The 12,947-nt window shown below is 43.0% G+C and overlaps 1 protein-coding gene across 2 annotated transcripts in view; it reads right to left on the bottom strand.

Annotated features, from left to right (window-relative positions):
- Window positions 1-12,308: 12,308 nt before the first annotated feature.
- The window catches only part of si:dkey-28b4.8 (sarcoplasmic/endoplasmic reticulum calcium ATPase 2), a 14,570-nt gene continuing 13,931 nt past the window's right edge, over window positions 12,309-12,947 (bottom strand). For both annotated transcript variants that reach the window (XM_036517311.1, XM_036517312.1), the window contains one exon: window positions 12,309-12,644. In XM_036517311.1, the coding sequence (XP_036373204.1) occupies window positions 12,309-12,644 (336 nt within the window). The remainder of the gene's footprint in view (window positions 12,645-12,947) is intronic.

Genomic DNA, 12,947 nt, shown 5'->3' with positions numbered 1-12,947 from the left:
GTAAAGATGTCCCGTTTTTCTGTAGGCCATAGTAAATTCATTTGTAGCGGAGCTTCATGTAGGCTATTGCATGGAGTTAACAACACTTACAACTTTACTATAGGATACAAAGCACTTTAACTTCACACCCTCCTGTTCCAAGCAGAAGCAACTTTTTTTGCTTGAATAAAATCTATGAAAAGTTCCTTTTGGACTTTGCCGTCACTTTATATGGGGAAGGATAGCCTATTCGTTTACTCATTTCATTCATCCGGTCATTTGTGTTTACTACCAAGCTTAGTTAGATCGATTATTATCTATTAAGTATAGGTAGATAAAATGTAAACAAATGTGAGCAAGTTAAGTAACTTAGCTGGGTATGGGAGCAATTTTAATAACAAATTAACACACACTTTTGTTCTCAATAGCTCTTCAGAATTCACTTGACTCACTGAAGTTATGCAGTGGTTGGCCACCCATTGCTCCTGCAGGTCAATCTGCGTCCCAGCCATGGCTGTAGAACCAGTCATTTTGACGTGTAGTTCCAGATGGCTGAACACATGATCTGTTTATCATATGTAATAAAGATACCTTTTACAGCACTGTCAAAGTAGGGGAATGGCATATCCGTTATTGAGTTTCTCAGATGATTTTTCCAAGACCATTAATTATATAATAACTCAGTAGCCTACTCTGTACAACATAGTTGACGTTACAGTTGTCCGCTACCTACAATAAACGAAATTCCGCTAATATGAATTTACTGCGGGCCAACATAAAATTGGGAATGCTTAACACGAACCTAAGTTTCGCGTGTGGTCTTTTTGCATCATTAGATACGAGTTTAAACTACTTTCAGTTAAGAATGTAGGGAAAACAAGGCTAATTACGTTAATGTGCAGCTTATGTGTAGTGATCAGTCAGTCATTCTAGGTATACTGGTCGGAACAGACGCTCCCTCGCTGAACTCTTGTGCAAGTATACTGTGTTAATCGTGAATGCTGTAAAAACTGCAAAACAAGACAGTCTAATCCGGGAATTTAGTGTTAATGACCAAGGGGGTGGTTTGTGCTGGAAATTGAGTACATTTGCTCGAAGATGCAGAGTAATTCTAGGGAAGTTTCCTGCCTGGAATATACGGAAGTTACTAGTTAAAAAGAACGTGTTCTTTTCTTCTCCAGTGGAAACTCTCACGAGTTTCAACAGATCTGTAGCTGAGGGAACGAAAGTTCTGTAGGTCCTGTGTGTGAGGTCATCAACGGCAAGGTGTCTGCTTTCATTATTCTGGAGTGGGGTGGGGTGCGATGGGGGGTGTAAAGTGGGTGGTGATAGCAATCCGTCTAAATGTGAACCTGCCTGGTATCCTCATGTACACTGAGAGACAAACACTCCCGAAAGAAGAGAGGAATAAAATGAAACTTCAATGCAACAGTAGGCATCATTCCCAGTATATTTCACATCTCACACAAGACCTTTGTCTTTAAAACTGACTACAACCTGGACTCATTGTGGTCAGGTATGGTTACTACTTTGAAAGACAAGTATGTTACTGAAAGGTGATCAACGGAGAAGACCAAATGAAACATCACAATAGAAATGTTTCTGACTGATGTTACAGACAGAAATGAGACATCACCATGACAATGATTAGCATTACAGGGGGGGAAAGCAGTTGAGAGAATATGGATCATTAACAATGATCATGCATTTATAATCACACTCTGAGGACAATGTAGCTTGCACAGAGTGGTTATAATTAATAGTTTAACAGCTGAATAGCTAGCTACTTGTTTTGGCCCTACTTGTTAACTGAGAGAATACAGCTTCTCGGTAGAGTTGCATTCTCAAAATGTGCCAAGCTTCATATCACTAGGGAATCTCCGTCAGGTGTTAGGAAAGTCAAGCAAGGACAAGCAACAGCACCTACGCAACATACTCCCCAAGAAATAGACACATACTGGCACAGAAACCATCATTCCAAAGAATGTAAAACCCAGAATAGGAATCTTGACCCAGCTGGACAGCATGAACACATCACTGGTCATTTTAATAGTAGGACAACTAGCTAGCAGTTTAGCACTCCAGATCATACATAGTAAAGTAAACAAATCTAGCTTTGTTCATAGAAGGGGGACAGTCAACACTGCCAATTAAAACTAAGATGCAGTTATGTATAAGTTCACTTAGCCATGTTGTTAGAAACCAAGACACAATAATAATGTGATTATTGATCATAGTTACCTCCACAGGAGACAGACTTTCTTGGCTGTTAAGAGAAATTATAATTATTAGTTATTTACTATTGTTTTTAAAAATATTTTAATGGCTTTTAATTATTTATTTTTTTTAACATTTAATTTGCATATATTTCAAACATGTAAATTGTTGCCATGTTAGCATATTTACAATACATTTGATCTCCATATGAGAAAATCCATAGTGATCATCTTGATGGAGTCATCTTCCATTAACGGTGAGCATAAAGCAATAAAACACCCCCTTCCGATTCTCATGGGCGTTTTTCCAGAATTGTCCTGTTCCGTGTAAATTTCCAAAGAGTACTATGTATTGCAAAGAAACATACAAGGCAGTGCAAATCCAGCAGAAACCACAAACCTTTCATCACGCACACACACACACACACACACACACACACACACACACTCGCATGCACGCACACACAAGGATAAAGAAGCGTGTGACCGCACGGTTGCTGGGCTGCATGTTGTGACGGTGCCCCCCTTTCTGGAGCGCAGCTCCGGTTTCACCTCACCTCCAGCCTACACAGCGCGTAGGGCTTCCTGAGAAAGGGGCCGGTGTGATGCAAAGCTTTCAGTGAATGTTCTCTGTGGTGCAGAATTGGGAAAGACCCCAACTGCCGCCAGCCGTGCACGCCCCCGGACACCTCCACCGTGGAAAGGTGTATATATACATGTGGCATGGCTGCAGGTGGACAGACTGAGAGGCACGGGAACAGTCACACTGCTGCACAACCAGACGAGTAAGAGTCCCTCCGCCTCGCTGACCTCCTCCGCCTCACTGACCTCCTCCGCCTCGCTGACCTCCTCCGCCTCGCTGACCTCCTCCGCCTCGCTGACATCCTGCACATCACTCACCCTCTCTTCTCTCTCAGATCTTATGCCATCTGTCTGTCCTCTCTGCATTCTGTCCCTACGCCTGTCCGTCTTTCCCTACGCCTGTCCGTCTTTCCCTACGCCTGTCCGTCTGTCCCTGCGCCTGTCCGTCTTTCCCTACGCCTGTCCGTCTTTCCCTATGCCTGTCCGTCTGTCCCTGCGCCTGTCTGTCTGTCCCTGCGCCTGTCCGTCTTTCCCTATGCCTGTCCATCTTTCCCTACTCCTGTCTGTCTGTTCTCACCTGTTGGCCAACTATCCTATCTACATGCATGGAAATATACACACACACACACACAAAAGTTTGCCAGGTTGGTTTTGGTAAGATTTTGTGAATCTGTGAAAAATTCTGTGAAAATCTTTCATATTAACCCACAAATACAAATTTATACTTGGGGTGACATTTTTCCTGTGTCTGTCCCTGTGTCTCTCAGTGGTGTGTGTGTGTGTGTGTGTGTGTGTGTGTGAGAGAGAGTGTGTGTGTGTGCCTGCCTCTCTCAGTGCTGTGTGCGTGTGTGTGTGTGTGTGTGTGTGTGTCTCAGTGCTGTGTCTGAGTGTGTGTGTGTGTGTGTGTGTGCCTGTGTGTGTGCCTGTGCGTGTGCCTGTGCGTGTGCCTGTGTGTGTGAGTCTCAGTGCTGTGTGTGAGTGTGTGTGTGTGTGTGTGTGTGCCTGTGTCTCTCAGTGCTGTGTGCGTGTGTGTGTGCCTGTGTGTGCGTGTGTGTGTGTGTGCCTGTGTCTCAGTGCTGTGTCTGTTTCTGTCTCTCACAGTGACACTTGGGTGGAGCTGCATTCTGTGGGTGCTGTGGGTGTTGGGGGCGGGTGGCCGTCCCATGCATCTTCTCCAGGAGGATATTGATACGCTGAGACTCACAGAAAAATTGCATGAGCAGCTGCAGCAGGAGAAAAACAACCTGATTAATGAGGTAAGAGAGGGAATATGTGAGATCATTTTTGAAGGTTTTAGGTTAAACAACTTCAAGAACTTAGAGAAAATGAAAGAGGAAAATACATTAAAAAATTATCAACAGTACATAGAAAACATTCTTACATCTCATTAGCAAAGAGGGTCCTGTGTTTGTCTGCTCAACTGCTGTTATGATGCCTTGTGTCTTCATGTGATTATGGTATCTGATTTGCATTCTTTTGTCTCAGATAGGACAGAGTTCACCTTCTGCGTTTCCTGTAAACCCAAACCCAGTAAGTGTAAACCACACCTGTGCAACAAAATACACCAAAAATTCTTGCAGGGTATCGTCCAACATGAACACCCACTAAACATCATTAGAGTTGAAATACTCTGATATGAAAACTGTTTGATATATGCATTTGATAAAGATAAAGACATGTCTGTATAGTTTGATTTGTGATGTCCTGTGTTGACCCTTCTCTCTGTTATTAGTTATTAGTTTATTAGGATCCCCGTTAGCTGTTGCAGTGCTAATGTACTGTAGTGTCCAGTCAATCAAATGATCTATACTGTACTGTATTAACCCCCTCTCTCAGTGCAGTGTTAATGTACTGTACTGTATTACCCCTCTCTCTCAGTGCAGTGTTAATGTGCTGTACTGTATTACCCCTCTCTCTCAGTGCAGTGTTAATGTACTGTACTGTATTACCCCTCTCTCAGTGCAGTGTTAATGTGCTGTACTGTATTACCCCTCTCTCTCAGTGCAGTGTTAATGTGCTGTACTGTATTACACCTCTCTCAGTGCAGTGTTAATGTGCTGTACTGAATTACCCCTCTCTCAGTGCAGTGTTAATGTGCTGTACTGTATTACACCTCTCTCAGTGCAGTGTTAATGTGCTGTACTGAATTACCCCTCTCTCAGTGCAGTGTTAATGTGCTGTACTGTATTACACCTCTCTCAGTGCAGTGTTAATGTGCTGTACTGTATTACACCTCTCTCAGTGCAGTGTTAATGTGCTGTACTGAATTACCCCTCTCTCAGTGCAGTGTTAATGTGCTGTACTGTATTACACCTCTCTCAGTGCAGTGTTAATGTGCTGTACTGAATTACCCCTCTCTCAGTGCAGTGTTAATGTGCTGTACTGTATTACACCTCTCTCAGTGCAGTGTTAATGTGCTGTACTGTATTACACCTCTCTCAGTGCAGTGTTAATGTGCTGTACTGTATTACCCCTCTCTCTCAGTGCAGTCTCTATCTTACATATTGTGTTAACCGCTTGTGTTTGTGTGTGACAGTGCATGTATCAGACGTGTTAACCGCTTGTGTTTGTGTGCGACAGTGCATGTATCAGGTGTGTTAACCGCTTGTGTTTGTGGGCGACAGTGCATGTATCAGACGTGTTAACCGCTTGTGTTTGTGTGCGACAGTGCATGTATCAGACGTGTTTGCAAGATGAGCTGTCTGTGACAACCCGCCATGCTGCTGACGCTCTGTACAGAAACCTGCTGAAGAGGGTGAGACCAACAGCCAGATAGTCACAGAGACAGAGTGAGACTGATAAATAATATCTATTGGCTATGTGTCTATATAATTTTATAATTTTTTCAATATAATATATAGTCATACATTCAACAGATATGGTTCGTACCCTCTGTTATTTATGCCTATTAAAAAGTTACATACTGTTATAAAAGATCTGCACTCATTATTGTTTTTAAGATAAAAGATGACAATGTTTCAGCATTTTGTCTTTTCCCTGGTGAATCGAGTGTGTCAGAAAGTTGCAGTTGTTCTGCCCCTTCTTCACACTAAACAAAACAAAAAGTATTAAATACAAACAGAGTAACTTGTTTGCATATTTCTATAGATGTGCAGTTGATGCCGTGGATTTTTGAGGGATCCTGCTTCATGCTGTTCTGCACTGACACCCAGTCTGCTTGCTTTTAGAAGAACTTTCAGAAAGATGGCTGTGAATGTCCTGTTGGCCCCACCCCCACTGACGCGTGGAATAAGAAGCAGTATATCCTGGCTCTGGTGCACTCCTGGATACAAAACCTCAGTACTCTGAAGACGGAGAATATCTGACACACACACACACACACACACACACACACACACACACACACACACACACACACACACACACAGAAACGCAGAATTGTTCTCGTGTAATGTAATTACAAAATCTGTTATTTAAATATTTAATCATATTTTTTTATATTATCATTATTTCTAATAAAATACATTTTTTTCTACAGTTTGTATTGGTGGCTCATTGCTTGGTACATTCCTTGTAATATTACATTACATGCATTTTTACATGTAGTATTTATAATTGTATGTATTGTATATATTTGTAATATATACATGTGTATGTATGTATTTGTAATGTAATTTTTACCTGTAATATTTATCCTCTGGGCTTTGAAGGCCTCTTGAGTGGTTCAGAGGCCATGGCACATAAGGGAAGCCAGGCTGAATCCCACAGTCCCACAGCTCAGCCCAGAGTCCCACAGCTCAGCCCAGAGTCCCACAGCTCAGCCCAGAGTCCCACAGCTCAGCCCAGAGTCTCACAGCTCAGCCCAGAGTCTCACAGCTCAGCCCAGAGTCTCACAGCTCAGCCCAGAGTCTCTGACTGAGCTGGTTCATTTACAAGCAATAACCATATAACAAGCGTACCAGCTTGTTCACCTGGTTAGATCAGCTACACCCAAGAGCTTTCAAAGAGTTACAGGGGAACCATGATACTATACAAACACAAAATACACAACAATTGCAGCATTAAACAGCGAGGATATCAGCTAGTTATTTAGCAAGAGAGAGCAATTATATTTGCAAGTGTACTCACTGTATACCGTAATCATACCTGGCAGTGGGCCATCTGACATAAAATGTCCTAAACTCAAGCCCAATGTACAAAGCAAAACCCCCCCAAACTTCAGATCATTCAGTGCATAAAATCCAAATGCAAATCCTCAAAAAGGCAAACCACACAAATGCAAATCCTCAAAAAGGCAAACCACACAAATTTAAATCCTCAAAAAGGCAAACCACACAAATGCAGATCCTCAAAAAGGCAAACCACAATCCAAACAAAACCCAATGAAAATGACATCAGATGCAGCAGCAGTGTGTTGCAAGCTTGCTGCCTCCACTGCCGCCACCAGATGGCATATGTTCACAGCATGCACCTATTTGTCTAGTGGTATTTGTATTAACTTGGTTTTATTCTGTTGAAATTGTTTACAAATTCTGAGTATACTGCACACATGTGAAAACAGTAGATTGTACTACCGTACTACTACTAATGTACTACCGGAAAGCAAGCTTGCAGAGGTAAAAAATGCCATATTTTTAGGAGCTGCTGAGACAAAAGAAGAAAGATTTGCAATTTACAATGTGTAGGGAAAGTGCAATGACCATAGCAGCAGTAACCATTTACCTTCTGGCGACACCATATTGACACCAAACTACTTCTTTCAGAGAGGAGTTTCCCAGCTGGTGAGACAGAGCCTTTGCGATTGATTCTGTCTGAGTGAGATTCACTGTGATTATCTGTCACAAAGTTAATGAACACTCCACCATGGTCTAGCACTTGACTGATGAAAAAGGCATTTCCTAGACTAAGATCTGGATCTCAGATTAAATGAACATGTGCTCTGGTTTACAGCACCAGCATCTTCCTGCAGCTGCCACCTGTGCTGCCCTCCATGCCCTCTTCCTATTTCCTCAAATTCAAAAAACATCACTTCCCCCTCAGGAACACACTTCCTGCCTTTCTTAAAGTGGTAGTACACATAGGAATACATAGGGACTACACCCAAGAGCAATACATGTGGACATTTTTTGTATATACATACATCAAGGAACATGAAGATTCTGTTATAGAAACTTGAACCGCAATCCCCTGAACTGGACATCTGTAGTGACAGAATATAATCGTCTTTGCTGTGCTGGGGGAGGGTGGGACTCGTCAGCCTGGGCTCCCTGGCTCCGCCCCTCTCCTCACACCGTGACCTGTGAGGTAATGGACAAATGTAATGGACAGAAGTAATGGACAAAATGTTCTAGGCAACTTGTCCCAGTAGGCATAAATCATATTCCTTAGATTTGACATTTTTCAAACAATGTGATAATAAACATGAATATTTGTTACAACGAATAAGTCAGATGATCCAGCACAATAATCTCTCTGATTTCCACACATAACTACATGTCCATGCTGAATGACATACATGACATAGTTGGCTAACTAGCCAGCTAACTAGCCAGCTAGCTAGATACACAGCCAGCTAATCAGGTAGCTAACAAGGTAGTGAGCTAGCTATCCCAAGTGTGAAATAGCAACAAAAAAAATTTTGTGCATGATTCAGAAAGCCAACCTTAAAATGTTAACAACATGCCTAGTGGATAAAAGAATGAAAAACATCCACTGTTAGCTTAAGCAACACTGATGCCATTTCCTTACTGAATTGTTGTACACTTGCCAACAACCCCACTGCTATAGAATAGAACAGAGTTCACATTGTAAAATATACCAGAGACTGGTGCTCTGACACATCTGACGCTAACGCTGTACACCTGACCAATCAGAGGTCAATGTGCTGACTCATTTCAGTCATCAGTCCTAACAACTATCCATTATTTTATATCATTACTGTATTGCTGGCAAACCAAAAAAACCAAGGGGGCTCCCGAGTAGCTCAGTGGTTAAGGTGCTCATACTGAGCTCAAGCTGGACTCTAAGGCCCAGGTGGCACTTGCTGACAATGACCAGGAGCTCACAGCAGGAGATGGCGTTGGCTTTGTTCCTGCAGGGATAGTAGTGGGCAGGTCAGCCAGGGTTTCTCGACACCCTGGGACTTGTGTGGGTGCCTATGAGTCACTCAGATAACATCAGAAGGATGCACCTACTCTCTGACGGGATCTTCCTGGTGGGAGTCCTGTGAAGAAGACTTCCTGGAGACGTGTGTCATTGGATGATCACACACCTCATCCCGCACTTTCACAGACTTCAGCGTGACTACTAAGTGAAAAGGGCAAAACATAAAAAAAACAAAACAAACAAAAAACACCGGCCATTCCCTTTATCTTTGATAGGCAACCTAGAATATGATCTTTCAACATAATGCTTTACCACTTCTTCTGTCACAGAAGTCGAGTGTTCACACGAGGGTGAGACTGCTTCTTATTCAAGACTTCATATGGCTGTGGTGGCAGTTGGGTATAGACTGAACCAGTGATTGCAAGTCTAGCCATACAGTACATGCTAATGTTTATAATGTGTCAGGCAACCACAAGTTGCTCAGATGGTGTTAGGACAGTACTCCTATCCTTCATTAAACACACCCTCTCCTGGAGCACTGTGGGACTTTTAGTATGAAAGCTTCATTGCTTGACATGAAACTGTGTCAGCAGATTGCATTCACTGCACCCCAGGTGTCTTCCAGTTTTCCACAGCTTGCCAAACGTTACACACAATCAGCAATTCCATAAGAGGGAAAAACGGGACAAAGTGTAAAATAACAACAAGATACCTACAGCAAGTGTTCAATAGCACAAAGACTGCTGGTGCCCCGTAGCAGCTGTTCTGTCTTCCTGGTATAACCACAGAATTCACCTCACCGCTAAAGGGCTGGGATAAACACAACTGACACCGGACTGAAATTAACTGTTTATTGTATTTCCTTTCCATGAAGCAGTTTCATTTTTGAAATTAAATAACAATAATGATAATGGTACCAATTACAATAATAACAAAATTCTACAAAATTGAATCCCTTTTTCAGTTTCAAAAGAGACAAAGAAAAATGCCTTTAAAAATCTTTTTTTTTAAATTCAGTGTATGTTTTTTGCAACTTGGTTTCAGATAATTACAGTACACGCTCGAATGAAGAGTGAAGAAAATAAGAGGAGATGTGGTGAGAAAGAGGAGAGAGAGCTGACCTGTCTGTTCTCTTCTGAGCCTCTTATTTTTAACACCACATTTCGCTCTCTTTTCTATCTCTATCTCCTGCATCACCTTCTACATTTTCCCACTCAAGCAATTGCAGATGCATTTCGCCCTCTCCCTAAATCTCTGCACTCTCTACTCCCACCCTGTCAGGGTCCTTTAGGAACAACACGCAACTGAGAAACAGCGCCCCCTCCTACTGTACAGGCACGGCAAGGGAACTGCAGCTCACTATCATAACAACAACAATAATAATAGTAATAATAATAATAATAATGGACAACATTGTGCAAGTTAAAGGTAAAAGGTAAACAATGTGAAATGAAAACTCGGAAAGCACAGCGGTGCCTCTCAGTGGAATACAGTAAGAATTCAACAAAGTCAAAAAGGATCGTTCAAACAATAACAGCAGTAACTGTAACAATTATATTAACAAAGCTGTGTTAACCCTTTGCTGTAGGAATTCACTGCCTTCTGTAAGAGAGCAGGTGACTGTATACCAGTTTGTAAGAGTACATGTATGGCCACCATTTTTAGTAGCCACAATAAAACAATAGCCTACGGGTGTTATATTGTATTGTTGAGTGCAACACGCTAATGCCCCCCAATGGAGAGGCACTGTATTGCAGTACAGTACCATTGTGTGCTCATGTTCTCCTGACACTGAGGTAATGGTACAGTACAGCAGCACCAGCACAGATATTCCATCCACTGTCCAGATACTCAGCCCTGGGTGCTTAACGTTGAAAATTCCCCAACATTGTTGACTCTGAGTGTTCTGATTTGTTTTATGAATATTTCTGAACAGCGTGGTCAGGGACAGAACATTCACTGCTAGCACAGCAAGGGAGACAGCACTAGCACCTCCTGTTACCTCAGAGACAAGGAAGTACGGAGGATGGTAGGAAAACAGAAACTGAAGAACCTGAACAGAAGCTGTGGTCACAACACAGAATATCTGTGGCAGTAGAATGTATTGCCACGGATACTGTTGGAATTGTACAGCAGTTTCAGGATATGATGTCACAGTAGATGACTGGTTCCTGTTTTAATAATAAAAATGATGTCACAGAAATGGAATGTTCCGAGTGGAACAGTTACATGTGATGTCACAAAGGGGGGCAGATGCCCGACTCTTCACTTTGTTTCAGTAGTGCTTCTGCCTGGTCACACTGCAGCTACCGACAATGGGAGGGACCTCGATTATTCTGAAATATCAGAGTAAGAGGATTTCTTCCACATCACCCAGCTATGCCTCAGTAAAATAAAGCAACACAACCATGGATTTACTCGATATACAATTGTTCATTATAATATTTTTGGACTCTCTAAAGAAGGTTGCCATGACTACCAAATGTGTGTTAGTCTTCCTCCTTCAGATGGAAGTGTCAAACGAGGATGCAACAGCCCATATCTTCTTTAAGTATTCAAAATCTTTGACTGTTTTCACTGTGACAGAGACTCTAAGATATCATAGGTAGGGTTTGCTTCCTGCTGGAATGATACATCAAATAAGGAGCGCTTATAACTTCCTGCACCCAGAGATATATGTTAATGGACATGTAGTTACAGCAGCAAAGGGTGTAAAATGAAATGCAATATGAAATTAATTATAAACATTAAAGAAATCATAATTTGATGTGCCGTCTGAATGTCGTGCTCTGGTATATATTGGTAGTACAGCATAAATGCAAAATATTATGTTTTAAGACCAGCTTCTCCAAGACTAACCCTATGAACCCTGCACACACCCTAAAAGTACCTGCTATTTCAATGCTACTAACAAACAGCCCTAAGACATCTAGTAAAGTAGCACACACCTCTTATTCACTGTTTTACCCAACGTCTACTTTCTCCCTGCCTCGCTGCCCGTCAAAAGCAATTCTGCCATCATTAACTTACCACCTGCTCTTTCAAACTCAACAAAATAAAATAAAATAAAAAAAAAACAACATCGACATTTAATTGAGTAACTCTTAGCTGAGCATCCAGAAGACAAATAATGCAACATGTCTGTGATGCACTGGAGTTTGTTACGATTTTAAAAACAGGTGGAGATGCAAAATGTTGACGTCAATGAATAACCTTCAGAATAGTGACAAATGCCTTAGAGGACGGCTCAGATTGGGGTGGAGCCCTTTGATCTACACTTTTGATTGTCCTGTTCTTGTCATCCTCGTCCCTCCGTCCCCAACTTCCTGTCACCCTTCTATCTCTCTACCTACATCTCTCCATCTCCCCACTCCCCTCCACCAGCCTCCTTCTACTTCCTTCCCCATCTCCCAGCCTCTCTCTCCCCCCCCCTCCCCCCTCTCCCTGTCTCTCCCCTCCCTCCCTCTATGTCCAGAAGATGTTGGTGATGTCGGAGTCCAGGCTGTAGATCCACACCAGCAAGGGGGCGGAGATAAGGACGAAGGACCAGGACACGCCCCTGAAGGCCTGGCGGATGGGCGTGACCAGCAGGCCGGCCAGTCCGGCCCCGCCCCCATCGGGCCCCAGGCCCTGGCCCCGCCTCCTCCTCGCCACCTCCTCCTCTCGCTCCAGGTCATAGCCCGGCTCGATGTAGTTCCTGGCCAAGAACTTGAGAGCCTCGTCCATAAGGATGACAGGCAGGGACATCTTGAGCACGGTCACCCACTGGGGCCACGACAGAGGCCGGATCTGGAAGATCACCTGCAAGAGGGTGGGGGGGAGGGGGGGGGTTGGGAGAGGCAGTAAGCACCAATTATACTTATCTCTTTATGCAAATCGGACAAGAACACTGCTGCACACCCACAGCAACAGACAACAGACAACACAGCAGCGAAGAGCGATTCCACCATCTATATCTGCCATCATTGGAAAGCTTCCATGCTATCACACAGCAGCCTGCAGGCCGTGATAAAGAGCAGATATCTGCACATTGCAAGAGCTGCAGCTTTAAGCCGATATGTGATGCATGACCTGCAACGTTGTGTTAAACAGTCAATCACCGGG

Source organism: Megalops cyprinoides, chromosome 22 (genome assembly GCF_013368585.1).
Source record: "Megalops cyprinoides isolate fMegCyp1 chromosome 22, fMegCyp1.pri, whole genome shotgun sequence".
Lineage (NCBI taxonomy): Eukaryota > Metazoa > Chordata > Actinopteri > Elopiformes > Megalopidae > Megalops > Megalops cyprinoides.
This window is presented reverse-complemented; position numbering and strand designations above follow the sequence as displayed.